General features: G+C 47.4%; 1 protein-coding gene across 1 annotated transcript in view; it reads left to right on the top strand.

Annotated features, from left to right (window-relative positions):
• Nucleotides 1–27,863, top strand: part of vwa5b1 (von Willebrand factor A domain containing 5B1) — a 303,883-nt gene that overhangs the window by 79,808 nt on the left and 196,212 nt on the right. Inside the window, 3 exon segments of the mRNA XM_070860664.1 lie at nucleotides 1,357–1,481; nucleotides 3,636–3,812; nucleotides 23,835–23,945. Of these exon segments, the coding sequence (XP_070716765.1) occupies nucleotides 1,357–1,481; nucleotides 3,636–3,812; nucleotides 23,835–23,945 (413 nt within the window).

Raw genomic sequence — 27,863 nt, 5'->3', positions numbered from 1 at the left:
AAATGTTTGAATTTGATATGGAGGATCGCAGGAAGCCACTGGATCCTGGCAAGAACTCGGGCGGTGAAAGGGCACGCCTATAAATGGGTCAGGATGCAACCAATGGCATTCTATCTAACCATAATTTATAGAAGGCAAGAGCTTGGAGAACGTTAGAGGTCGAATTTCCAGATGATAAAGTCATGGATTACAGTCTTGGGAGCAGCGGACAGAGGGCAGGGAAAAGGCAGGAGATGTTTGGAAAGTGACAGCATGGATGTGGGTGAAAAGAAATAAACTCCAGATAAAACTATGGCAAGATTCTGGACAGCCTGAAATAACTATTTGGAAAGTTGATTGAGTTAAGAGGAAAGGTAGATGGGAGCCAATGGTCGTCACAAAGGAAGGCAATGTTTTATCGACAGTGAATTGGAGGAAATATTGATTCATAGGAACAGAGGAACAGGAGGAGGTCCTTCAGTCCCTCAAGCCTATTCTGCTATTCAGTTTGATTGTGGCTGATCTGTATCTTAACTCCATCTATTTACCTCGGCTCTGAAACCCTTAATACCCTGGCCTAACAAAAATCTATCAATCCCAGTTATGAAATTTTCATTTGCACCCACTCCCGGCCCAGCCTTAACCACTTTTTTGGAGAGAGCGTTCCAGATTAGCCTTGAACAGCCTGGCTCATATCCCCTTGTTCTGGACTCTCCCACCAGAGGGAATAGTTTCTCTCCATCTACCCTATTAAATCCTTTTAATCATCTTCAATTCGATCACCCTTTAATCTTCTGTACTCAAGGCATGAATCATCCAAGATTTGATGTTGGACAGGCAGTTGGAGAGTCAAGCAATAGCCTTGGCACCAAAGAGGAGACGGAAAGATCCAGAGTCATCACATGTATGGAACCTGATCCTGTGCTTCCATGGAGAATCAGGGTGGCAATGGCAATGTTAAAATTGGCAAGGACTCTGGCTAGGAATGCGATTCCCATAGGATTCACATGCCTGATTGATATAAAGTGACCCTTGCTGTAAAGTGCAGCTATGTGGTGTCAGGATCAAGAGAAAGTCAAGCTCAGCTCTAATACCTTCCATTGTTGAAGAGGCTCTTGCGGCTCACCCAGGAACAATGGCCAGAATGGCCTTGTGGTGGGTGCCAGTACCTATCGAACTGTAGGAGTCAAAACCTTCAGACCATGAAGATTGGAGAAAAGCGGTGAAAATCAGCAAAAAAAAGAGTTGCATTTTTGGTGTCTTAGCTCTGTACTGAACCTGTTTCTGTCTGTCTCTGATAAAGAGTGCTACCTGATATACATCCCATACTCCCTTAATGATGGATTGTCTGAGATGTTTGTGAATATATCTTCTCAGAACCACATATGCCGCATATCCTGATGGAAAGAGGAGACATGTCACCTGATCAATATGAGCAACATTTAAAAGGAAGAAGCGATTTCATCAAAGGAACAAAAAAGGATCCCAGCTCAGAAAAAAAGGTAATGGATTATTTCTGATTGTACATTGAGGTGAGTGTCTTTAGTTTCTAATCACCAAAACAATAACACTGCAACTTTGAGCAATTGGGGTATATTGTACCCTCTCCCCAGCCAACTCCATACCCTTCTCATCTTTCTCAACCTCTCTGTAGCCTGTGACACAATCAACCACATCATTCTCCTCCAACACCTCGTCTCCATTGTCCAACTCAGCAGACTCTGGCTTGCTTCCACTTTTATCTATTCAGTTGAAGTCAGAACATCTCCAACAATGGCTTCTCTTCCCACACATGCACCATTACTTTTATAGTCCCTGGAGGTTCCACCCTTGGCCCCCTCCTCCTTGTCATCTACATGCTCCCTCTTGGTGACCATCTGAATGCATGGGGTCAGATTTCACAATGCTCTCCTGGCTGGCCTCCCATCCTCCACCCTTCATAAACCTCAACTCATCCAAAACTCTGTTGCTCATATCCTACCCTGGACCAGTCCTGTTCACCCATCACCCCATGCTCATTAATCTACATTGGCTCCCAACACATCAAATTTAAAATATGTATCCTCGTGTTTAAATCACCTCCTGGACTCTTTGTCCCATCCTATCCCTGTAATCTGCCGAGATCTCTGTGTTCCTCCAACTTTGACCTCTTGTTGCACCCTCACCCTTCCCCCCATCACTATCTGTGCCTTCAGCCGTCTAGGCCACAGATTTTGTATTCAGCCACTAAATCTCTGCCTCTCCACTTCCTTTAAGACCCTCCTTAAAATCCACATCTTTCACCAAGATTTTAGTCACCTCTTGTAATATCTCCTTCCTTGGCTCAAAGTCAATGTTTTGTCTGATTGCACACACTGGAATGTTTTTATGTTAAAGATGTTATAAAAATGCACGTTGTGTTGATGATGAAAAGGGGTCACAGAATGGGTTCCACTCGCTCGAACAATGGCCCTGCAGTGAAGCTGAAGTTTTATTCAATCTGTGTACCCAATTCAATATTAATGCCATTGTTGGATGTAGCAGACTGATGATTAATGTGCATCCTCCTTCTGGAGAAACCTTCTTGAAGCATCAATTGATTGTAAATGAATTTAAATCAATTCTTGCCATTATAAAATGGGGATAATTTGACAAATGGAACATTTTCATTTCTCGGAGTCAGAATTAATTAGTAGGCAACATAAATGGTCAAAAGTTACAGGAAAAAGAAAGAAAAAAATTATGGAACAAAAAAACATGCATCATAAAACAAAAATAGCCCTGGGAAAAACAAAAAGTACTCTCAGAAATATGTTCCACATATTTGCGTCAAGCACATAAACAGTTGGTATTTTTTCTTCCCTCCAGTTTTCTCCACTGTTTTGAGGAAGCCACCGCTTCATGCAGTCTTGTCCCACTGTCACGATTCAGCAGGTTCACCGGACCGACACCAGTTGTGGGAGCTCGGTCTGATTATTTGCTCCGTTCCTCCTCTTAGACATCAGGGCTAATCGATACACTCCGAGCAACACCTTAACTCTCAGCACAAGCTAGGAATCAAACTTTCGACCATCCATGTCCGTATGGGGCGGGGGCTTGTGGGGGAGGGGTGTGGGAGAGGTGGTGGAATGGATGCAGGAGGTGGGGGAGAGGCGTTGTGTGGGTTGTGGGGAGGGGTAGGGTGCAGCGGGGAGGAGATGGGGTGGGGGCTGGGGGAGGAGGTGGGGGAGGGGGACGGTGCGGGTGGGGGGAGGAGAAGGGGGAGGGTGTGATTTGGGGGCTGGGGGTGGGGGTTGGGGGAGGAGGTGGGGTGGGGGAGGGGCTGGAAGTGGGGCTGGGGAGGGGTGGGGGTGGGGAGGGGATGGGTAGGGGCTGGGGGAGGGGTGGGGGAGGGGCTGGAAGTGAGGGTGGGGGAGGGGTAGGGGATGGGGGAGAGGATGGGTAGGAGCTGGGGGAGGGGTGGTGGAGGGGATGGGTAGGGGCTGGGGGAGGGGCTGGAAGTGAGGGTGGGGGAGGGGTGGACAAGGCCCAGTTTCTAGGCCATACACTCTCCAGCAGGATTCACATTGCACAGATAATTCAAATTGTTGTTGATGAAAGATCGCACACAGATTCATTATCACTTTATGGTCTGTTTCTTCATCTGGTCAATTCCATTTATTCGTTATTCCTAACAGACTGAGATCATTAGAAAACGACTAAACAAGGATATTGGACACAACCCTGTTATCATGATGAACTTGTGTCCTGATTTAAAGACTGCCCGGCCCGATCTGAGGAAGGTGCAGGGGGAGTTTATTTTTCTAATTGACCGTAGTGGAAGCATGAGTGGAGTGAGCATCAGTCGTGTCAAGGTAAGGTCTACAATGTGGGTTCTTGCTGTCCGCTGGTTGTTGGGGGCACAGGGCTGAGCTGCTTCTGGTTCCTGGCTCATTCTCATCAATGCTCCAACACATTGCACCATCGAGTGATGGAACTTGGGGTCTGTGCCCGTGTTTCCCCACACAGTGACATCCGAAGCTCAAATGTGCCACACGGGGTAGTTGCTATGTCGAGGTCAAGCATTTCCTCACAGGAATTGGAGAAAAAGCGACAGTCCCAATGGTGCTTTGGTAGTATTTCTCTTTTACTTGCACTATGGTTGCTGCCTTTCACTGGGCAGCAGAGAAGCAGAGAAAATAACTCTGAATACAGCACTGGCTCTGTTGGGGCCATACTGGAGGCCCAAAGACATGTGGAGCCTCGAGGCTGCTGAGGACCTCGACTGAAGAGAACACAGGCCATGTTATTATAGCTGTGATCCTGTGAACTTATTCAGTGCCTTAGTTCCTGCAGAGGTACATTTTGGTCAGCTGACTATTCTAGAGGTTGTTTCAACCGACACCTTACTGCTTATCACAGAATAAGTTGTGTTATTTATCTACCTCATTTTCTTTTCCAAGTCTTCCAGCACCAGAAACCATCCAATGAAATCACAAACCAGTAGATGTTCTCCCGTCTCAATCATGTCACTGTGGAAATTGGATAGTAGGTAGTGATTAGTATCAGCCCAGTGCAACTGACCCTCGGTATAACGTGAGTTCAGGGCTCTGCATGATCAATTGCAGGGACAAATCATCGTCCATGGAGCTGGTGCTTCCATGTACAACTGTAACACCGCCCCCCGCACCCCACCCCGCCAATGAAGTATATGCAAATAAATTGTTAGTTCAGTCGGTACAAACATTTTCAGCTCACAACTCAGTTGCAACTTTTATTGCTTTTTAAAAAGATGTGAATGGCATAAATTACTAGCGAATGGAATCTCTGCTCTTTAATAGACCTTGGGTGGGTAGAAATTAATGGCATTAAAGTATAGACACTGGCCCTTCATTCTGGGAGATGGGTACTGATGCACTCATAATAAAGGATGAGACTGAGTGCTGTACACAATGGGCAAGTGTGACCTTAGCTCCTTTATTAAGGTTCCAGAGTGCAGGTACCTCGTGGGTGGCCTGCTTATATACCGTGCTCCCAAGGGATGCTGGGATCCCTTGGGACTCCAACAGGTAGGCCCTCTGGGTGGCCAGGTGTCATGCAGGTTACAAAGGGTTAAATACATAACATCACTCCCCCGTCAACAGTACACTTATTTACAAGGTGAGACGTTCTGGGGCTTTACGCTCCCTTGTCGATCGTCTCAATACAAATGTTCTTCACTGGGCTGTTGGTCAGCCGGCCTTGCCGGGCTGCTGGGGATGAGTTTGGCTTCGTGGTCAGCCATGATGTCAGTTGCCACTTGTGTGTGTGTTGGAAGGTCAAAGTTGTTGGTGTCCTCTTCGTGTTGTTCGTAGCTGTTGGTGAACCGCAATTTGATTTGGTTCAAGTGTTTTCTATGCGTTTGTCCATTGGCCAATTTGACCTGAAACGCCCTACTCCCCTCTTTGGCTGTGACTGTGCCAGCGAGCCATTTGGGACCATGTCCATAATTGAGCACAAACACAGGATCATTGATCTCAATATCGCGTGACAAATTTGCGCGGTCATGGTACACACTCTGTTGATGCCGCTTGCCCTCCACGTGATCATGTAGATCAGGGTGGACAAGTGAGAGCCTTGTTTTAAGCACCCTTTTCATGAGCAGCTCAGCTGGGGTAACCCCGGTGAGTGAGTGGGGTCTGGTGCGGTAGTTGAGCAGTACTCGGGACAACCGGGTCTGCAGGGAGCCTTTCGACACATGTTTCAAGCTTTGCTTGATGGTCTGAACTGTCCGTTCTGCCTGGCTGTTGGATGCGGGCTTGAACGGGGCAGATGTGACATGTTTGATCCTGTTGCAGGTCATGAATTCCTTGAATTCAGCACTGGTGAAGCACAGCCCATTGTCGCTGACTAGGACATCAGGCAAGCCGTGCATGACAAACATGGCTCGTAGGCTTTCGATGATGGCCGTGGATGTGCTTACAGACATTATTGCACATTCAATCCATTTTGAGTAAGCGTCCACGACAACCAAAAACATTTTGCCTAGAAATGGGCCCGCATAGTCTACCACGACCACGGTTTGGAGGGCCATGACCACAAACTTAGCGGTGCCTCTCTGGGTGCATTGCTCAGCTGAGAGCAAGTGTTGCACTGGCGCACACATAACTCTAAATCTGAGTCGGTGCCAGGCCACCACACATGGGATCTGGCTATGGCTTTCATCATTACAATGCCTGGGTGGGTACTGTGCAGTTCACATATGAACGTATCTCTGCCTTTCTTGGGCAAGACCATGCGATTGCCCCACAATAGACAGGGCGCCTGCAGGGACAACTCGTCTTTGCGTCTGTGGAACGGCTTAATCACCTCCTGCATCTCCACTGGGACACCGGACCAGCTCCCATGGAGGACACAGTTTTTTACCAAGGACAGTGAAGGATCCTGGCTGGTCCAGGTCCTGATCTGGCGGGCCGTAACGGGGGACTACTCGTTCTCGAATGTCTCCATGACCATGAGCATGTCCACTGGCTGTGCCATTGCCACCCCGGTGGTGGGCAATGGCAGCCGACTGAGAGCATATGCACAGTTCTCTGTGCCCGGTCTGTGGCGGATTACATAGTTGTATGCCGACAGCGTGAGCGCCCATCTTTGGATGTGGGCAGAGGCATTGGTATTAATCCCTTTGCTCTTAGAGAACAGCGATATGAGCGGCTTGTGGTCAGTTTCAAGCTCAAATGTGAGGGCAAATAAGTACTGGTGCATTTTTTTTACCCAGTAAACGCACGCCAGAGCCTCTTTTTCAATCATGCTGCAGGCCCTTTCGGCCTTGGACAAATTCCTGAATGCATAAGCGACCGGTTGCAAAATCCCCGATTCATTAGCCTGTTGTAACACACAACCGACCCCGTAAGACGATGGCATCGCAAGCTAGCATTAATCGTTTACAAGGGTTATACAGGACAAGCAGTTTGTTAGAACACAACAGATTTGTGGCTTTCTTAAAGGCAGCCTCTTGTGAATTTCCCCATACCCAGTTGTCTCCCTTGCACAGTAGCGCATGTAGGGGTTCTAGCAGGGTGCTTAACCCAGGTAGGAAATTGCCGAAATAGTTAAGGAGTCCCGGGAACGACCGCAGCTCCGTCACGTTCCGTGGTCGCGGCGCGTTCTTGATGGCCTCCGTCTTGGCGTCGGTGGGTCTGATGCCGTCTGCTGCGATTGATGTTTCAGCCTGAGCCCCACGCGATCCAACCGACTAAGAACCTCTTCCAGATTCTTCAAGTGCTCCATGGTGTCCTGACCTGTAACCAATATGTCATCCTGGAAGACCACTGTGCCAGGAACCGACTGTAGCAGGCTCTCCATGTTCCGCTGGAAGATCGCCTCAGCCGACCGAATCCTGAACGGGCACCGGTTGTAAATAAACCGACCTTTGTGCGTGTTGATGCAGGTGAGGCCTTTTGAAGACTCCTCCAGCTCCTGCGTCATGTAGGCCGAGGTCAGGTCCAGCTTGGTGAACTACTTCCCTCCAGCCAGGGTCGCAAATAGGTCGTCTGCCTTGGATAGCAGGTCCTGGTCCTGCAGCGAAAAACAGTTAATCGTTACTTTATAGTCCCCAGAAATTCTAACCGTGCCGTCCTCCTTAAGTACCGGAACACTCGGACTGGCCCACTTGTTGAATTCCACCGGCGCGATGATGCCTTCACGTTGCAGCCTGTCCAGCTCGATTTCCACTTTTTCACACATCATGTACGGTACTGCCCGAGCCTTGTGGTGGATGGGTCGTGTACGGGGAATCAAATGGATCTGCACTTTCACCCCTGAGAAGCTGCTGATGCCTGGCTCGAACAACGACGAGAATTTCCCAGAACCTGGGCACATGAGGCGTCGTTGACGGACGAGAGCGCTCGGATGTCGTCCCAGTTCCAGCGGATTTTTCCCAGCCAGCTTCTGCCAAACAACGTGGGACCATCTCCTGGCACAATCCACAGCGAGAGTTCGTGTACTGCTCCTTCATGGGAGACTTTGACTTCTGCACTGCCAATTCCAGGGATTAGTTCCTTGGTGTAAGTCCTTAGTTTGGTGTGAATGGGGCTGAGCTTGGGCCTGTGTGCCTTCTTCACCCACAGCCTGTCGAAGGCCGTTTTACTCATTATGGACTGACTTGCCCCCGTGTCCAGCTCCATAGACACTGGAATACCATTCGGTTCAACTTTCAACATTTCGTAGTGAATGTGTGTACCACAGTGGATCGATCTTCCTCTGCATCATGGTGGTTTGCAGCTCGCCTGCACTTTCGTTGGAGGTGTCCCATTGTTCTGCGGCCATTGCACACATACTGCTTAAAGCGGCATTGATGGGGCCGATGATCACCCCCGGAGCGCCAACAGGGTGTTAACTGTCTCACATTAACGATTGACGGCGGACTCTGGGTCAATTGAGGTTGGGTCACAGCAGCCGGCGTGTCCGTTCTGCCATGTACATTTCTGCTCACAACCGGCGTTACTCTATGCACAGTACTGGCTGAAACTTCTTTACTCTGCGAAATCTGCTTGGTGTTGTCGCTGGTGGACATAAATGCCTGGGCTATCGTTATGGCTTTACTCAGATTCGGAGTTTCTACAGTCAACAGTTTGCGAAGGATTGTTTCATGTCTGATGCCCAGTACAAAAAAGTCTCTGAGCATTTGTTCTAGGAATCCCTCAATGTCCTGCGAGGCGCCTTAGTCCGGCGACATAGCTCGCCACTTCCTGGCCCTCCGATCGTTGACACGGGACAATATCTCGCCATCAAAACGCTTTCCTTAAGATTTAGGTGCTCCCGGACCAGCGTACACAATTCTTCGTAGGATTTCTTTGTTAGTTTTGCCTTAGCCAGGAGATTATTCATGAGGCCATAGGTAGTGGCCCCACAGACAGTTAGGAGGATCGCCCTTCGTTTGGTGGCGTTCTCATCTCTGTCCAGCTCATTGGCCACAAAGTATTGGTCGAGTCTCTCCACAAAGGCCTCCCAACTGTCCCCTTCTGAGAACTTCCCCAGGATGCCGACTGTTCTTTGCATTTTTGCGCGGTTGTTCATTACCTCGTCGCCAATTGGTACAATCATAATAAAGGATGAAACTGAGTACTGTGTACCATGAGCAAGAGTGACCTTAGCTCCTTTAATAAGACTCCAGAGTGCAGGTACCTCGAGGGTGGCCTGCTTATATACTGTGCTCCCAAGGGATGCTGGGATCCCTTGGGACTCCAACAGGTAGACCCTCTGGTGGTCAGGTGTCATGCAGGTTACAAGGGGTTAAATACATAACAGGTATAAATCCAACTTAGATTGATACGAGAATTATCTTCACTCTCTGCTCATTGTTCGGGTTCCAGGTGAAATGAGTTGGGCAATCTTAACCCAGTTTTACTGCTTCATTTCCACCAAGCTGCAATTAACATAGAAACATAGAAACATAGAAAATAGGTGCAGGAGCAGGCCATTCAGCCCTTCTAGCCTGCACCGCCATTCAATGAGTTCATGGCTGAACATGAAACTTCAGTACCCCCTTCCTGCTTTCTCGCCATAACCCTTGATCCCCCGAGTAGTAAGGACTTCATCTAACTCCCTTTTGAATATATTTAGTGAATTGGCCTCAACTACTTTCTGTGGTAGAGAATTCCACAGGTTCACCACTCTCTGGGTGAAGAAGTTTCTCCTCATCTCGGTCCTAAATGGCTTACCCCTTATCCTCAGACTGTGACCCCTGGTTCTGGACCTCCCCAACATTGGGAACATTCTTTCTGCATCTAACCTGTCTAAACCCGTCAGAATTTTAAACGTTTCTATGAGGTCCCCTCTCATTCTTCTGAACTCCAGTGAATACAAGCCCAATTGATCCAATCTTTCTTGATAGGTCAGTCCCGCCATCCCGGGAATCAGTCTGGTGAACCTTCGCTGCACTCCCTCAATAGCAAGAATGTCCTTCCTCAAGTTAGGAGACCAAAACTGTACACAATACTCCAGGTGTGGCCTCACCAAGGCCCTGTACAACTGTAGCAACACCTCCCTGCCCCTGTATTCAAATCCCCTCGCTATGAAGGCCAACATGCCATTTGCTTTCTTAACCGCCTGCTGTACCTGCATGCCAACCTTCAATGACTGATGTACCATGACACCCAGGTCTCGTTGCACCTTCCCTTTTCCTAATCTGTCACCATTCAGATAATAGTCTGTCTCTCTGTTTTTACCACCAAAGTGGATAACCTCACATTTATCCACATTATACTTCATCTGCCATGCATTTGCCCACTCACCTAACCTATCCAAGTCACTCTGCAGCCTAATAGCATCCTCCTCGCAGCTCACACTGCCACCCAACTTAGTATCATCCGCAAATTTGGAGATACTGCATTTAATCCCCTCGTCTAAATCATTAATGTACAATGTAAACAGCTGGGGCCCCAGCACAGAACCTTGCGGCACTCCACTAGTCACTGCCTGCCATTCTGAAAAGTACCCGTTTACTCCTACTCTTTGCTTCCTGTCTGACAACCAGTTCTCAATCCACGTCAGCACACTACCCCCAATCCCATGTGCTTTAACTTTGCACATTAATCTCTTGTGTGGGACCTTGTCGAAAGCCTTCTGAAAGTCCAAATATACCACATCAACTGGTTCTCCTTTGTCCACTTTACTGGAAACATCCTCAAAAAATTCCAGAAGATTTGTCAAGCATGATTTCCCTTTCACAAATCCATGCTGACTTCGACCTATCATGTCACCATCTCTTGCGCACTGACCTCCTTTGCCCGGAGCATGTGATGTCATCGCCGAGCGCATTGCCCCGGTAGTGTCCCGGACACGAACTTGCGTTCCGTCCCCTGCAGCATCGCCGGGCCAAAACACCGACAGCTGCAGGAGGCATCCATCGGGAGCCCGGCTTCAGGAGCAATGATTAAAGGTCATGTGACTGAGGTAAGTACAATAAAAATGTACCTTCTCTCTTGCAGGTTTTTGGCCGGTCTTTGCCTGCGATCCATCAGCTCATCAATCTGCTGCAGTGCATCGGGCTAATCGGGCTGCTGTCAGCGATGGCCTTTCCCTCACTGCCCAGCCTGCTGCCGACTGCACTCCAGGAAGGAAGTGGAGGGCCTGATTTAGTGATCCACTTCCTTCCTGGAGCGTTACCCACAAATCTTTTTAAAGTAGAAAAAGATTAGCGGCAGACTAAGGGAGAGAAATTCAGGCACTCCCGAATTTCTCCCCCTTATTCTCCAGGAAAGAAATCAAAGGATTGCTGATTACAGGCAAGGTTATCCAAGCTCCAATACTATAGTGAAAAGATCCTATTAAAATAGAGCCGTTTAATAGAACGTCTTTATTGCTGGGAAAGTCCCGGGACTTTGGCTTGACAAATGCCCATTGATTGAAGCCAGCTGCACAGTGCAGGGAAGCGAGCCCAATATCCCATCACTCTGTAACACAGATCGTTGAAACTATTCTGTCTCTCAAGGAACATATTCGCTGCAATAGTGGCTCCGGACAGTGTCACTGAATAACAGTGTCATATAATTATAGTCAATGGTTCATGGTGTCATGGTGAATCCTGCTTCAATAATCGATGTTTACCCTTTCTATGAATGTGCTTTAATTATTGTAATGACAACACTGCAGGGCATAAAATGCATATTAAATAAAAAAAGGCCAATTTTTTGCTGATCCTGATATGTTAAACTTCCAGCTCACATTTATGTTTCCATTAACCTGACACTTTACCATGTTTGAATGTGCTTGGTAAACTGTTATATCTGTTATTAATCTCTGAGCGGGTATCACTACTGCCCTGTAGACCATGAGCTTGGTGCCAGATTTGAGGTCCTGGTCTTCGAACACTCTTTTCCTCAGGCGACCGAAGGGCTGTGCTGGCGCACGGGCGGTGTTGGGCCTCGTCATCAATGTCTGCCGTCGATAGTAGGCTCCCGAGGTATGGAAAGTGGTCCACATTGTCCAGGGCCGCGCCGTGGATTTTGATGACTGGAGGGCAGTGCTGTGTGGCGGGGTCAGGTTGGTGGAGGACCTTTGTCTTCCGGATGTTTAGTGTAAGGCTTTCATACCTCAAAGCCTCCTTGATAAAATGCAACATCCCCACCAGCACCTGGGAGTCCCTGGCCAAAAACCACCCTAAGTAGAGGAAGAGCATCCGGGAGGGCGCTGAGCACCTCGAGTCTCGTCGCCGAGAGCATGCAGAAAACAAGCGCAGGCAGCGGAAGGAACGTGTGGCAAACGAGTCCCACCCACCCTTTCCTTCAACCACTGTCCCACCTGCGACAGAGACTGTAATTCCCGTATTGGACTGTTCAGTCACCTGAGAACTCACTTTTAGAGTGGAAGCAAGTCTTCCTCGATTTCGAGGAACTGCCTATGATGATGATGATATTTATTTCTATGACAAATGCAGTTGATAATATTGGGTTGCAGATAATAAAAAGTGACAAAGCAGGCAAGTATTACTGGACTTGAATGAAAGATATAAATCAAAAGGATTCATTGCAATTTCGCTTTGCTTTTTTACCAAAAATCTTGCTGTCCTGTGGGAAAACTATGGGGGTAGTCTTCAGCTTTGACGGGGTGGAAACTGGCAGTGTGGGATTGGCTGCCCCTGCTCAAGTATCCTGCCTATTGACTTCAATACTGCCAGTGTTCCATGGCCCATCATTATATAAGGGAACCAGAACGAGGAGAATAATGAGATAAGTTTTGCAAGTTGCAATTTGACATTATCGATTGTAACTGCACAAGATAAAAGCTCACGGGGTTGGGGGTAATATAGTACCATGGATTAAGGATTGGCTAACTAACAGAAAACAGAGAGTTGGGATAAATGGGTCATTTTCTGGTTGGCAAACAGTAACTAGTGGGGTGCCTCAGGGATCGTTGCTGGGACCTCAACTATTTACAATCTATATTAATGACTTGGATGAAGGGACCGAGTGAAATGTAACCAAGTTTGCTGATGATACAAAGATGGGTGGGAAAGCAAATTGTGAGGAGGACACAAAAAATCTGCAAAGGGATATAGATAGGCTAAGTGAGTGGGAAAAAAATTGGCAGATGGAGTATAATGTGCGAAAATGTGAGGTTATCCACTTTGGCAGAAAAAATGGAAAAGCAAATTATAATTTAAATGGAGAAAAATTGCAAAGTGCTGCAGTACAGAGGGACCTGGGGGTCCTTGTGCATTAAACACAAAAAGTTAGTATGCAGGTACAGCAAGTAATCAGGAAGGCAAATAGAATGTTGGCCTTTATTGCAAGGGGGATGGAGTATAAAAGCAGAGAAGTCCTGCTACAACTGTACAGGGTATTGGTGAGGCCACACCTGGAGTACTGCGTACAGTTTTGGTCTCCGTTTTAAGGAAGGATATACTTGCATTGGAGGCTGTTCAGAGAAGGTTCACTAGGTTGATTCCGGAGATGAGGGGGCTGACTTATGAAGACAGGTTGAGCAGGTTGGGCCTGTACTCATTGGAGTTCAGAAGAATGAGAGGTGATCTTATCGAAACATATAAGATAATGAGGAGGCTTGACAAAGTGGATGCAGAGAGGATATTTCCATTCATAGGGGAAACTAAAACAAGGGGACATAGTCTCAGAATAAGGGGCCGCCCATTTAAAACTGAGATGAGGAGGAATTTATTTTCTCAGAGGGTTGTAAATCTGTGGAATTCTCTGCCCCAGAGAGCTGTGGAGGTTGGGTCATTGAATATATTTAAGGCGGAGATAGACAGATTTTTGAGCGATAAGGGAGTAAAGGGTTATGGGGAGCAAGCGGGGAAGTGGAGCTGAGTCCATGATCAGATCAGCCATGATCATATTAAATGGCGAAGCAGGCTCGAGGGGCCAAATGCCGACTCCTGCTCCTATTTCTTATTATTTTTCATGGCCTTTCACTGATCTGTGCCTTGTAATTACCACATTGCTATCATACAAAGGCAAAGATAAAGAGTATTCTTATTTCGGTCTCTACACCAAGTTTCTGATGGTAATGCCCACTTTATGCCTGCAAACAGGCCATTACTTATTGGTAAATCTCCTAAGTACAATATAACTATATCTGAAATCTTTATAATTTCTCACACGCTGTTAAATGCTTGGAGACCATAAGAATAAGAACATAAGAATTAGGAGCAGAAGTCGGCCATTCGGCCCCTCGAGCCTGCTCCGCCATTCAATAAGATCCTGGCTGATCATCGCCTCAACTCCACTTTCCCGCCCGATCCCCATATCCCTTGATTCCCCTAGACTCCAAAAATCTATCGATCTCAGCCTTGAATATACTCAACGACTGAGCATCCACAGCCCTCTGGGGCAGAGAATTCCAAAGATTCATCACCCTCTTAGTGAAGAAATTCCTCCTCAGCTCAGAGTTAAATGGCCGACCCCTTATCCTGAGATTGTGACCCCTGGTTCTAGACTCTCCAGCCCAGAGGAAACAACCTCCCTGCATCTACCCTGTCAATCCTCCTCAGAATCTTGTATGTTTCAATGAGATCACCTCTCATTCTTCTAAACTCCAGAGAGTACAGGCCCATTCTATACAATCGCTCATCATAAGATAGCCCTCTCACCCCAGGGATCAGTCTGGTGAACCTCCGTTGTACCGCCTCCAAGGCAAGTATATCCTTCCTTAGATACGGAGACCAAAACTGTACACAGTACTCCAGGTGTGGTCTCACCAAGGCCCTGTACAATTGTAGCGAGACTTCCTTACTCTTATACTCCAACCCGCTTGCAATAAAGGGCAACATGCCATTTGCCGTCCTTATTGCTTGCTATACCTGCATGCTCGCTTTCTGTGTTTCTTGTACAAGGGACACCCAAATCTCTCTGAACACCAACATTTAAAGTTTCTCACCATTTAACAAATACTGTTTTTGTATTCTTCCAACCAAAGTGAATAACCTCACATTTCCCCACATTATAATGTGCCGTCTCACTGCCCACTCACTCAGTCTATCTATCCCTTTGCAGACACTTTGTGTTCTCCTCACAGCTTACTGTCCCACCGAGCTTTGTATCATCAGCAAACTTGGATACATTACACTCGGTCCCTTCATCATTAATATAGATTGTAAATAGCTGGGGCCCAGCACTGATCCTTGCGGCACCCCACTAGTTACAGCCTGCTAGCCTGAAAAATACCCACTTATCCCTACTCTCTGTTTTCTGTCCGTTAACCAATTGTCTAGCCATGCTAATACATTACCTCGAATCCCATCAGCCCTTATCTTGTGTAATAATCTTTTATGTAGCACCTTATTGAATACTTTTTGCAAATCCAGATATACTACATCCACTGGTTCCTCTTTATCTAACCTGTTAGTTACATCCTCAAAAAACTCAAATAAATTTGTCAAACACGATTTCCCTTTCCTCGACTCTGCCTAATTATGTTATGATTGTCTAAGTGCCCTGATACCACTTCCTTAACAATGAATTCCAGCATTTTCCCGACGACTGATGTCAGGTTAATTGGCCTGTAGTTCCCTATTTTCTCTCTGCCTCCTTTCTTGAATAGAAGTGTTATGTTTGCTACCTTCTAATCTGCTGGGACCGTTCTAGAATCTAGGGAATTTTGGAAGATCAAAACCAATACATGCACTATCTCTGCAGGCACCTCTTTTCGAACCCGAGGATGTAGGCCGTCAGGTCCAGGGGATTTGTCGGCTTTTAGTCCCCTTAGTTTCTCTAGTACTTTTTCTTTACTTATATGAATTACATTAAGTTGCTCACACTCATTAGACCCTTGGTTCCCCACCATTTTAGGTATGCTTTTTGTGAAGAGAGATACAAAGTATTTCTTTACTGTTTCTGCCATTTCCTTATTCCCCATAATTCCTCCTGCCTCAGCCTCTAAGGGACCAATGTTTCCTTTTTACACACTTGTAGAAACTCTTACAATCTGTTTTTATATTTCTTGTAGTTTTCTCTCATAATCTATTTTTTCCCTTTTTATCAATTTTTTGGTCACCGTTTACTGGTTTCTGAAACTCTCCCAAACCTCAGGCTTACTGCTATTCTTCGCAATATTATAAACTTCTTCTTTCAATCTAATGCAATCCTGAACTTTCTTACTTAGCCACGGATGGATCACTTTTCCTGTGGAGTTTTTGTTTCTCAATGGAATGTATTTCTGTTGAGAATTATGAAATATTTCTTTAAATGTTAGCCATTGCTTATCTATTGCCATACCTTTTAATCTATTTTTCCAATCTACCTGAGCTAACTCGCCCTTCAAACCTATGTAATTGCCTTTATTTAGGTTTAAGACTCTAGTTTCAGACTTAGGCAAGTCACTCTCAAATGTAATGTGAAATTCTATCGTATTATGATCACTCTGCCCCAGAGGATCCTTTACTATGAGATTGTTAATTAACCCTATCTCATTACACAGTACAAGGTCTAAAATAACCTGTTCCCTGGTTGCTTCCATGACGTATTGTTCTCGGAAATGTCCCGAATGCATTCCATGAACTTGTCCTCCAGACTCCCTTTACCAATTTATCTAGTCTATATGAAGATTAAAGTCCCTGACGATTATTGCATTACTTTGTTATAAACTCCTACTATCTCTTGATTAATATTCTGTCCAACGGTATAGCTACTGTTAGGGGCCTATATATTACTCGCACCAGTGTTTACTGCCCCTTGTTATTCCTTATCTCCACCCATACTGATTCTAATTCCTGATCCTCCGAGCCCAGATCCTTTCTCTCTACTGTCCTTATGTCATCCTTAATTATCAGGGCTTCTCCCCCCCCCGCCTCCTTTACCATTCTGCCTGTCTTTTCAAAACATTAAGTACCCTGGAACATTTAGTTCCCAACCTTGGTCACCTTACAACCATGTCTCTGTAATGGCTATTAGATCAAACCCATTTATCTCTATTTGAGCCACTAGTTTGTCTATCTTGTCACGTATGCTCCATGCATTCAGATAAAGAGCCTTTAATTTAATTTTTTCCTATTAGTCCCTGCTTTGACCTTATTCTCTGCTGCACTGCTACCGTTAAGCTCTCTGCCCCTTCCTGTTACACGCTACTTATTTTTACCCAAATCACTACACTGCTTGATTGCATTGACCTTTCTCTTTAGATATCTAATTTTCCCCTCAGCTGACCCCTGTTCCTCCATTTTCTGTCAGAATAGATGGAATAGAAGCCCTTCAGTGAATAATCCCTGACTTACTGCAGTCATCATGTAACAGATTAACCAGAGAATTCCAAATGTCAGGCGAGGTACAGCCGGCAGTGTGAATTGGTTTTATTACCATTATATAATGAAATAGATTCCCCATTTGGACAGTTAGGTTCTCACAAGTGTTTCGATAGTAATGTCTCCAGAACTGTTGGGACTATCACTTACATCTATTATTACATTTTATAATAGAGAGAAAAATAATCTGAATAAAGTTGTCATTCATATATTCAGTGGAACTGGCCTTTATAACCTACAATAACTATATTTCCACTGCGGCAATCATTTTGAAATGAGTAAAATCCAACTCTAAACCGCTTGGTCTGCTAATGAATGCAACAGGAGATTTCTTACTGTGAATACGAAGTAACTGGGGAACGTTCCATGGATGAGAGGTCACGGCCCTAACACAAATTGTACACTTCATTGCTGCCAGCCACTTTTATACCCACTCGAAGTTTTCTCCCTTCATCGATTATTTATGCTGATGGAACCACTTCATTGCATGCTTTCACACTAATAGTGCATACAACTGATCTCGGGTCACTTTGTAAGCTCAGTTCATTTTGTGCTTTCCGTGCAAACCTTGTGTAGATTGGCTGATGGGCCGGGAGTGCCCTGATAGGCTGCTGGACCGGGAGTGCCCTGATTGGCTGATGGGCGGGTGTGTCCTGGGGTCGCAGCCGTGCTGGAACAAAAGAAAGAAGGACGAAAAGCTTCCGTTTCCCACATTCCAACAGTGACTATGCTCCAAAAGGACTTCTTTGGCTGTAAAGTGCTTTGAGATGTCCGGTGGTCGTGAAAGCCGCTATAGAAATCCAAGTCTTTCTTTTCTTTCTTTTAGATCGCCTTTCACGACCTCAGCTAATTAAGTATTTTTGAAGTGTAGTCACTGTTGTAATGTAGGGAAATGGAGCAGTCAAATTGTTGCATAGCAAGATCCCACAAACGTCAATGACCAGATAATCATTCTTAGTGATATTGGTTGAGGGATAAATATTGGTCAGGGCAACGGGAGAACTTTGCTGCTCTTCAAATTGTGCTGTGAGATCTTTTATATCCACTCGACAGGGCAGACAGGCCTTGTTTTAACGCCTCATCTCAAAGACGACACCTTCACCAGTGCAGCACTCCCTCTGTGCTGCATTGAACTGTCAGCCTGGAGTGGAGTTTAAACCCAGAACCATCTGACTCAGTGCCACCACTGAGCCAAGGCTGACACATGAGTCGCAGAAATCTCTGATTGGAGGGCGGGCTTGGATGGCTCTGCAGCTGATGATCCGAGTGCCTGGGACCTCACGGCCCTGCCTACAAAAAAACTGACATTGAAGCACCAACACCGTGCAATTATTTTAGAGTATATAAAGCACCCTGCTAACTCTGGAGGCAATATCAGTGAGTCCCTCAGCCCCAAGCCCATAGCCTTTCCAACATCTACATCCACTTCCATAAGATCCATCTCTGACCCTGCTTCAGCCCGTATGCTGCTGAAATCCGTACTGATGCTTCTCGTACCTTCAGACACAACAATGCTGATCACTCCTGGCCTCCCACCTTGCATCCTCTAGGTACTCTGCTAACTACTGCTAACTCACACCAACACCCATCATCCCTGCACTCGCTAAAAACCGAGAGATCTCTGCATATCTCCAGTTCTGGCCTCTTGTGCATCCCTGATTTCCTTTGCCCTGCCATTGGTGGCCGTGTCTTCAGCTGCCTAGGCCCTAAACTCTGAAATTCCCTCCGTAACCTCGCCGCCTCTCCACCTCGCTCTCCTCCTTTAAGATGATCCTTAAAACCTACCTCTTTGACCAAGCTTTTGGTCACCTGTCCTAATATCTCCTTGTGGCTTAATGCCAAATCTTGTCAGAAAATCGCTCGTGAGAAGCGCCTTGTGACGTTTTACTATGTTAAAGGCGCTATATAAATACAAGCTGTTGTTGACTCCACTGGCCACATCTGTGCAGTGATGCTTAACTGACCAAGTGAACTGCCTCACACAGTGGGGAGCTGAGCTTCTGAGCCCAGGGAACCTGGGGCTGCATTATGCAGCATCCTCCCTTCTTCAGTTTAAACTTGCTGGGAGATTGGACTGAGAGCATCAGTCACCTTCCTGCTACCCAACACCAGCTCCCACACTAAGGAAACGCCCAGTAGCAGGGAAACAGCATGAGTTGGTGCAGATGCTGGCACTGTCTCTCAAGACAATGTCACACCCATCGCAGCCAGCTGGTGGTGATGTTCCAGATAGCAGGCAGGTCCAGGCACCGGGAGTGGCAGGGTATCTGACAAGCCAGCAGGAGGCACTGTACCACTCCAATCTGGAGAGCCACTGTGTGATGCTCGGCGGTCATCTTCCATCAGAGAGCCACAGGCAGGAAGCAGTGAGTTAGGTATTAGAAGACACGAAGTATACACTTTCAGACAAATGCACATGCACCTCACAGTATTAGGGAAAATAAAATGGGTTTAATGTATTTCAGCTGTTTCCCGAGATGGGCTGGAGTAGGGTACGAGGACTGAACTGGTATTCATGATATTTGATGTCCCGGAGAGGGCAATGCTGGGAATAGTATATCGATCTATTTTATCGGGTACATTTTAACATGACTGGTTGTGCATTAAGTGAAACATTTAAGTGAAGGTCTCGCCAATTGCAGCTTGTCTTAAGAAGGCTGTGGGATTCGGTCCCCAAACGTGGCACCAATTCTCAGACAGAGTGCTGCGATCTGCTGTGCTGGAATTCTCCTTCCACTGGAGAATCAACACCGGCAAACAAGCCATCTGACATCACCTGCCTTGGTGCATTGCTGGCTACAACATGTGGCCGATATCCTCTGCTGTTGCTGGAACTGATCTAGTGGCATAAAAGGTCAAGGCATCATCACTTTGACAGGTAACTGGACTAGCTGCCTCTGTCATAAAACTTACCACAATCCCCCATTCTCAGGTTCGCTTTTAGGAACTTAAATTGCATCTGGCAGCGAGCAACAGACGGGAAATCCCAACAATACAAACACTCGGCACAAATGAAAAAAAACACCATAAAAAAATGTTCTGAACATTGAATAGTACAAAACAAAGAATTAAGTCTAATGACATCACTTGACTTTAAGAGTGAAATGTTCAAAACGGCTGAGATGGCCTTGAACCAGCGACCATTCGGGACGCATTTTTTTCATTCGTGGGATGCAGGCATCGCTGGCAAGGCCAGCATTTACTGCCCATCCCTAGTGCCATAATATAAACACATACCTCGGGAGCCTACTATCAGCAAGGGCAAACATTGGTGACGAGGTCCAACACCGCCTCCAGTGTGCCAGCACAGCCTTCGGTCACCAGAGGAAGAGAGTGTTCAAAGATCAGGCCCTCAAATCTGCCACCAAGCTCATGGTCTACAGGGCTATAATGATACCCGCCCTCCTGTATGGCTCAGAGACATGGACCATATACAGTAGACACCTCAAATCGCTGGAGAAATACCACCATGATGTCTCCGCAAGATCCTGAAAATCCCCTGGGAGGACAGACGCACCAATGTAAGCATCTTCGATCAGGCCAACATGCCCAGCATCGAAGCAATGACCACACACGACCAGCTCCGTTGGGTGGGCCACATTGTTCGCATGCCAGACACAAGACTCCCAAAGCAAGCGCTCTACTCGGAACGCCTTCATGGCAAGCGAGCCCCAGGTGGGCAGAGGAAACGTTTCAAGGACACCCTCAAACCCACCCTGATAAAGTGCAACACCCCCACCGACACCTGGGAGTCCCTGGCCAAAGACCACCTTAAGTGGAGGAAGTGCATCCAGGGGGGCGCTGAGCACCTCGAGTCTCGTAGCCACGAACATGCAGAACTCAAGCACAGGCAGCGGAAGGAGCGTGCGGCAAACCAGACTCCCCACCCACCCTTTCCTTCAACCACTGTCTGTCCCAACTGTGACAGAGTCTGTAATTCCAGTATTGGACTGTTCAGTTACCTAAGAAATCACTTTTAGAGTGGAAGCAAGTCTTCCTCGATTCCGAGGGACTGCCGATGATGATGATGATGATGGTGAATATAAACACAGCATTGAGGAAGAGTTTGATGGTAGATCCCATCTTGTTGCCCTCCGCACATCAAATATGGCAGAGACGCCAGCAGCAATCCCTGCTGTATGCTTTCCCAATTCTTTTTGAATAATGAGCAAAACTGAAAGCTGATGTGGTGGCTGTTGATCGACAGAACCTTGGGGCACTGCAGTAATCAATTTAACCCTCTGTGTGCTGTGCCCAGCAAGGAAGAATCCGATAAATCATAAACAGAAATGCTGCATTTTTGTCACAATCGCATTCATGCAGTTCCTAAATTGATGACATCACAAGATGTTCAATTAGAGACTGAAAACTATCCTAGCTTACAACCCTTGATCCAGGTCATCAGAACGGAGTTGACATTACTACGCTGCGTCCAAATAACATGGAGTTTAATACTAATGCTCTGAAACCTTCTTTGAGAGTCAACAAGTTTAATGTTTTGCCAAATGATGAGTCTGTTCTGGAAGACACAATGTTTGTAATATCTCATCTCTGCAAACCCTTGCCCTATCGTTAGTCCCTGTTGGACACCAAGATGTCATAAAAAACAAACACATGTAAAAAAAATATGATTTGCAGCCTTGGCAAATGTGTGGGAGATCAGATCACTGCCTGCGTTTCATGTCCTGTCACACTGTCTAGTAACAAAAGTCAATCTCTACAGTGTCAGAATTACCTGTTGCTTCTTGCCAAAAAGTAGAACTCAGCCGCTGTGATTCTTTTCCCTCTGGAATTTGTCTCCTAGTTATAATTAATAAATATTCCAGGTACCTGTCCACCCCCCCATGGTTCATTCCTGTCACTGACCTCATCGCCTCTGGAGATCTTCCCTCTGTGGCCTCATAGACTCCCAACCCCGCTTCTACCTCCTTCCCAAGACCCACAAACCGGATTGCCCCGGTAGACCCATCGTTTCAGCCTGTTCTTACCCCACGGATCTGATTTCTTCCAATAGCAACTCTAGTTTTTCTCCCCTTGTCCCGTCTCTTCCCAGCTACATCCGCGACTCCTCCGACGCCCTCCGCCACTTTAACAGTTTCCTGTTTCCCGGCCCCAACCGTCTCCTTTTCACTACGGACGTCCAATCCCTCTACACTTCCATCCCCCACCAGGGTGGCCTGAGTGCGCTCTGCTTCTTCCTCGAGCAGAGGCCCAACCAGTCCCCATCCCCACCCTCCTCCGCCCGGCTGAACCCGTTCTCACATTGAACAACTTCTCCTTTAACTCCATTCACTCCCTCCAAGTTAAAGGTGTTGCTATGGGAACCTGCATGGGTCCTAGCTATGCCTGCCTTTTCGTGGGACATGCGGAACATTCTTTGTTCCAGTCCTACTCAGGTCCCCTCCCTCACCTATTTTTCCGGTACATTGATGACTGTATCGGTGCCGTTTCCTGCTCTCGCCCTGAACTGGAAAATGTCATCAACTTTGCATCCAATTTCCACCCTTCCCTCACCTTCATATTGTCCATCTCCGACTCTTCCCTTCCCTTCCTCGACTTGTCTATTTCCATTTCTGGGATAGGCTGTCCACCAATATCTACTATAAGCCTACTGACTCCCACAGCTATCTTGATTACACTTCTTCCCACCCTCTATTCCATTCTCCCAGTTTCCCGTCTTGGTTGCATCTGTTCCGATGATGCCACCTTCCATACCAGTGCTTCTGATATGTCTTCCTTTTTCCTCAACCGAGGATTCCCGTCCACTGTGGTTGATCTGGCCCTCGACTGCATCTGTCCCATTTCCCACATCTCTGGTCTCACCGTTTCCCCGCCCTCCCAGTACCACAATAGGATTCCCCTTGTCATATCATAGGATCAGAGAATCCCACGGCATAGAAGGAGACCATTCAGACCATCGTGCCCGTGCCGGCTCTGAAAGAGCGATCGTGCTCAGTCCCAGAATCCCATGTAAGGGTCTGTCGAAAGGTCATTGACCTGAAACGTTAATTCCGTTTCTCTCTCCACAGATGCTATCTGACCTGCTGAGTGTTTCCAGCATTTTCGGTTTTATTATGGCAAAATCTACAGTGTGTACTGTTTATCCACAGTTAGACAAGATATTCTCCTGGTTTCACAAGATCTGGGCTAGTTACTGGTTTCACAAGATCTGGGCTAGTTATTAATCGTCCATCTGGTGTTGAAAATAAGGATTGTTTTTGGTTTGTTGTGATGATTTTAAATGTGGTCTCACTGTGTCTCTGGCATGTCTGTTGGCAGTGTTCTTTGCTCTGTGCAGTTAGTGAGTGGATAGCTAATTCTCACGGCTGGTTCCAGTGCAGTTAGCCCTCAGCACCTCATCCAATGTGAGTAACTGTCAGACTGTACTGATGTTCTATGTCCATTGTTTGTTTACATGCGATTCTCTGCAGGGCTGCTTTATGCAAATGAATCCTGGTAACAACAGTGTAAGTGTAAGTGTTGAAACCCAACACAGAGATTTATAGGACATTAGCGTTAACCAATCCTAATCCCAATCCCAACGCTAACCCATTGTTTACTGAGCTGCTTGGCTAGCACTACATTATTGTGATTTAAGTATCTATGGGTAATGGTTTACAGATACATCAATGCACTAACTCTTGCCTTTTCTGTTGTTGTAAAGGATGCAATGCTGGTAACCTTGAAGAGTCTCGTGCCTTCGTGTCTATTTAATATCATTGGATTTGGCTCCACTTTTCGGACCTTGTTCCCCGTGAGTCGGGCGTATAATGAAGTAAGTTACCATTTCCTGCCGTTTATCATTCATTTCAGAAACATTTAAAATGTTTACAATTGGTTTAAATTAACTTTCAACATCCCTTAAAAACATGTTACTGCATATCTAGAATAACAGCTACCTGAAAATGATTGCAATAATTGGGATTGGGGAAAACCTGTCATCCCCCCCCACACATGATTTTCTCTCTATCACAATCTTTGTTTTTTTTCCTATTTTATCAGCGGTCATTATCCTTCTGAACCTTTCCTCCTTGCTCTCCTTAAGCTCCAAATGTGCTGTAATGGGCACTTTCTCCAGCACCTTACATACTAAATGAACACTGAAATCAAGATTCATCGCATTGTCTCCTACTCTGATGAATTATTACCTGTGATTTAAAAGTGTTCAGACACCTGACATCTCTTGGTTACCCTTCCTCCTCTAATCTACAGGCTTTTAAAACTCTCAACCTTTGGGGGTACCTGTCTACTGCTTCTGCATTTATTTAATCTTCTCTTTTTTTAATTCTTTGCTGGTGCCTTGTTGTTGCTGGTTTGGGTTTCTCCTGAAAGAAATGGCAGAGAACATTGTGAACCAGGAGAGCAAAGATTTCTGAGTTTTTAACTTTTAATATGCCAAGATTATATGACAGCCTTGAAATCACACGCTGACAACTGCTCTCTTGGTTTTATTTACAGATCTTATTGTGTTTATAGTCAGACCTTGTTGCAGCAACACAAGCCAGTGCATGTCACCAGGCCCCGATTATTGACGGTTTCTCCAGAGACAGACCGTGGGCCAAAGCCCGTTTTCCGGCCTAGATTTTTAGTTCCGTAGTCTCTGTGTGAAAAGTACCTAGAACCATGCTAAATATGTTAAACAGATGTATCTGAAGCAAAATCAAAATGTTCCCAAGTCTGAAAATTATGTGTTACTGAGAAACGGCCAAAAACAAAGAAAAACATAAAAATGGTTGCTATGGACTTTCTTTTCCCTAGCAACGGTGACATCAGTGCTGCTGCTAAATTTTAAGCATGGATAGTGTAAGAATTGGTAAAAAGAAGGATCACTGAGGACACCTGAGGTCTGGACGTGGCATATGGTGCAGTTAGAAAAAATCCAAATTTTGTTTTCATATCTGTAATTAAGAAAGAAATTACCATAGCAATCATTTATTTCACACACACTTATTGACATTTCCGATGGGTACCCACACTCATTTGTCAACCATATTATTATAACAATATAGGTAATAGTATTGATTTAAAAAAAAAAATAGATTTGAAAAAAGTTAAAGGCTGAAAAGAAATGCATGTCTAGAAATCATCACCGGAATCCAGGGTAGCCGTTTCCTCAGCCCTCGAAGTCTCCGGCAAAGATGCAACATTCTCACAACCTACACACCAGCAGATGTCGGTGCAAGGTCGCTTGGTGAGAAGATGAGCACCTTCCTTGTGCACACTGGGTCTTGTTGCAAGCACAGTGTGCACGCTCCATTACACTGGCGGGTGCTGGGGGGAAGTGCCCATTACACTGGCTGGTGCTGGGGGAAGTGTCCATTACACTGGCTGGTGCTGGGGGAAGTGTCCATTACACTGGCTGGTGCTGGGGGAAGTGTCCATTACACTGGCGGGTGCTGGGGGAAGTGTCCATTACACTGGCTGGTGCTGGGGGAAGTGCCCATTACACTGGCGGGTGCTGGGGGAAGTGTCCATTACACTGGCTGGTGCTGGGGGAAGTGCCCATTACACTGGCGGGTGCTGGGGGGAAGTGTCCATTACACTGGCGGGTGCTGGGGGAAGTGTCCATTACACTGGCGGGTACTGGGGGAAGTGCCCATTACACTGGCGGGTGCTGGGGGAAGTGTCCATCACACTGGCTGGTGCTGGGGGGAAGTGTCCATTACACTGGCTGGTGCTGGGGGAAGAGTCCATTACACTGGCGGGTGGGTGCTGGGGGAAGTGTCAATTACACTGGCGGGTGGGTGCTGGGGGAAGTGTCCATTACTCTGGCTGGTGCTGGGGGAAGTGTCCATTACACTGGCTGGTTCTGGGGGAAGTGCCCATTAAACTGGCTGGTGCTGGGGGAAGTGCCCATTACACTGGCTGGTACTGGGGGAAGTGTCCATTACACTGGCTGGTGCTGGGGGAAGTGCCCATTACACTGGCTGGTGCTGGGGGAAGTGTCCATTAAACTGGGGGGTGGGTGCTCGGGGAAGTGTCCATTATACTGGCTGGTGCTGGGGGAAGTGCCCATTACACTGGCTGGTGCTGGGGGAAGTGCCCATTACACTGGCTGGTGCTGGGGGAAGTGCCCATTACACTGGCTCGTGCTGGGGGAATTGTCCATTACACTGGCGGGTGGGTGCTGGGGGAAGTGCCTATTACACTGGCTGGTGCTGGGGGAAGTGCCCATTACACTGGCTGGTGCCGGGGGAAGTGTCCATTACACTGGCTGGTGCTGGGGGAAGTGTCCATTACACTGGCGGGTGCTGGGGGAAGAGCCCATTACACTGGCCGGTGCTGGGGGAAGTGCCCATTACACTGGCTGGTGCTGGGGGAAGTGCCCATTACACTGGCTGGTGCTGGGGGAAGTGCCCATTACACTGGCGGGTGCTGGGGGGAAGTGTCCATTACACTGGAGGGTGGGTGCTGGGGGAAGTGGCCATTACATTGGCTGGTGCCGGGGGAAGTGTCCATTACACTGGCTGGTGCTGGGGGAAGTGTCCATTACACTGGCTGGTGCTGGGGGAAGTGCCCATTACACTGGCGGGTGCTGGGGGGAAGTGTCCATTACACTGGAGGGTGGGTGCTGGGGGAAGTGGCCATTACATTGGCTGGTGCCGGGGGAAGTGTCCATTACACTGGCTGGTGCTGGGGGAAGTGTCCATTACACTGGCGGGTGCTGGGGGAAGTGTCCATTACACTGGCTGGTGCCGGGGGAAGTGTCCATTACACTGGCTGGTGCTGGGGGAAGTGTCCATTACACTGGCTGGTGCTGGGGGAAGTGTCCATTACACTGGCGGGTGGGTGCTCGGGAAGTGTCCATTACTCTGGCTGGTGCTGGGGGAAGTGTCCATTACACTGGCTGGTCCTGGGGGAAGTGCCCATTACACTGGCTGGTGCTGGGGGAAGTGCACATTACACTGGCTGGTGCTGTGGGAAGTGTCCATTACACTGGCGGGTGGGTGCTGGGGGAAGTGTCCATTACACTGGCTGGTGCTGGGGGAAGTGCCCATTACACTGGCGGGTGGGTGCTGGGGGAAGTGTCCATTACACTGGCTGGTCCTGGGGGAAGTGCCCATTACACTGGCTGGTGCTGGGGGAACTGTCCATTTTACTGGCTGGTGCTGGGGGAAGTGCCCATTACACTGGCTGGTGCTGGGGGAAGTGCCCATTACACTGGCTGGTTCTGGGGGAATTGTCCATTACACTGGCGGGTGGGTGCTGGGGGAAGTGCCCATTACACTGGCTGGTGCTGGGGGAAGTGCCCATTACACTGGCTGGTGCTGGGGGAAGTGCCCATTACACTGGCTGGTGCTGGGGGAAGTGCCCATTACACTGGCTGGTTCTGGGGGAATTGTCCATTACACTGGCGGGTGGGTGCTGGGGGAAGTGCCCATTACACTGGCTGGTGCCGGGGGAAGTGTCCATTACACTGGCTGGTGCTGGGGGGAGTGTCCATTACACTGGCAGGTGCTGGGGGAAGAGCCCATTACACTGGCTGGTGCTGGGGAAGTGCCCATTACACTGGCGGGTGCTGGGGGAAGAGCCCATTACACTGGCTGGTGCTGGGGGAAGTGCCCATTACACTGCCTGGTGCTGTGGGAAGTGTCCATTACACTGGAGGGTGGGTGCTGGGGGAAGTGTCCATTACATTGGCTGGTGCTGGGGGAAGTGTCCATAATACTGGCTGTTGCTGGGGGAAGTGCCC

This window comes from Pristiophorus japonicus, chromosome 18 (assembly GCF_044704955.1).
Source record: "Pristiophorus japonicus isolate sPriJap1 chromosome 18, sPriJap1.hap1, whole genome shotgun sequence".
In the NCBI taxonomy this organism is placed as follows: Eukaryota; Metazoa; Chordata; class Chondrichthyes; family Pristiophoridae; genus Pristiophorus; species Pristiophorus japonicus.
This window is presented reverse-complemented; position numbering and strand designations above follow the sequence as displayed.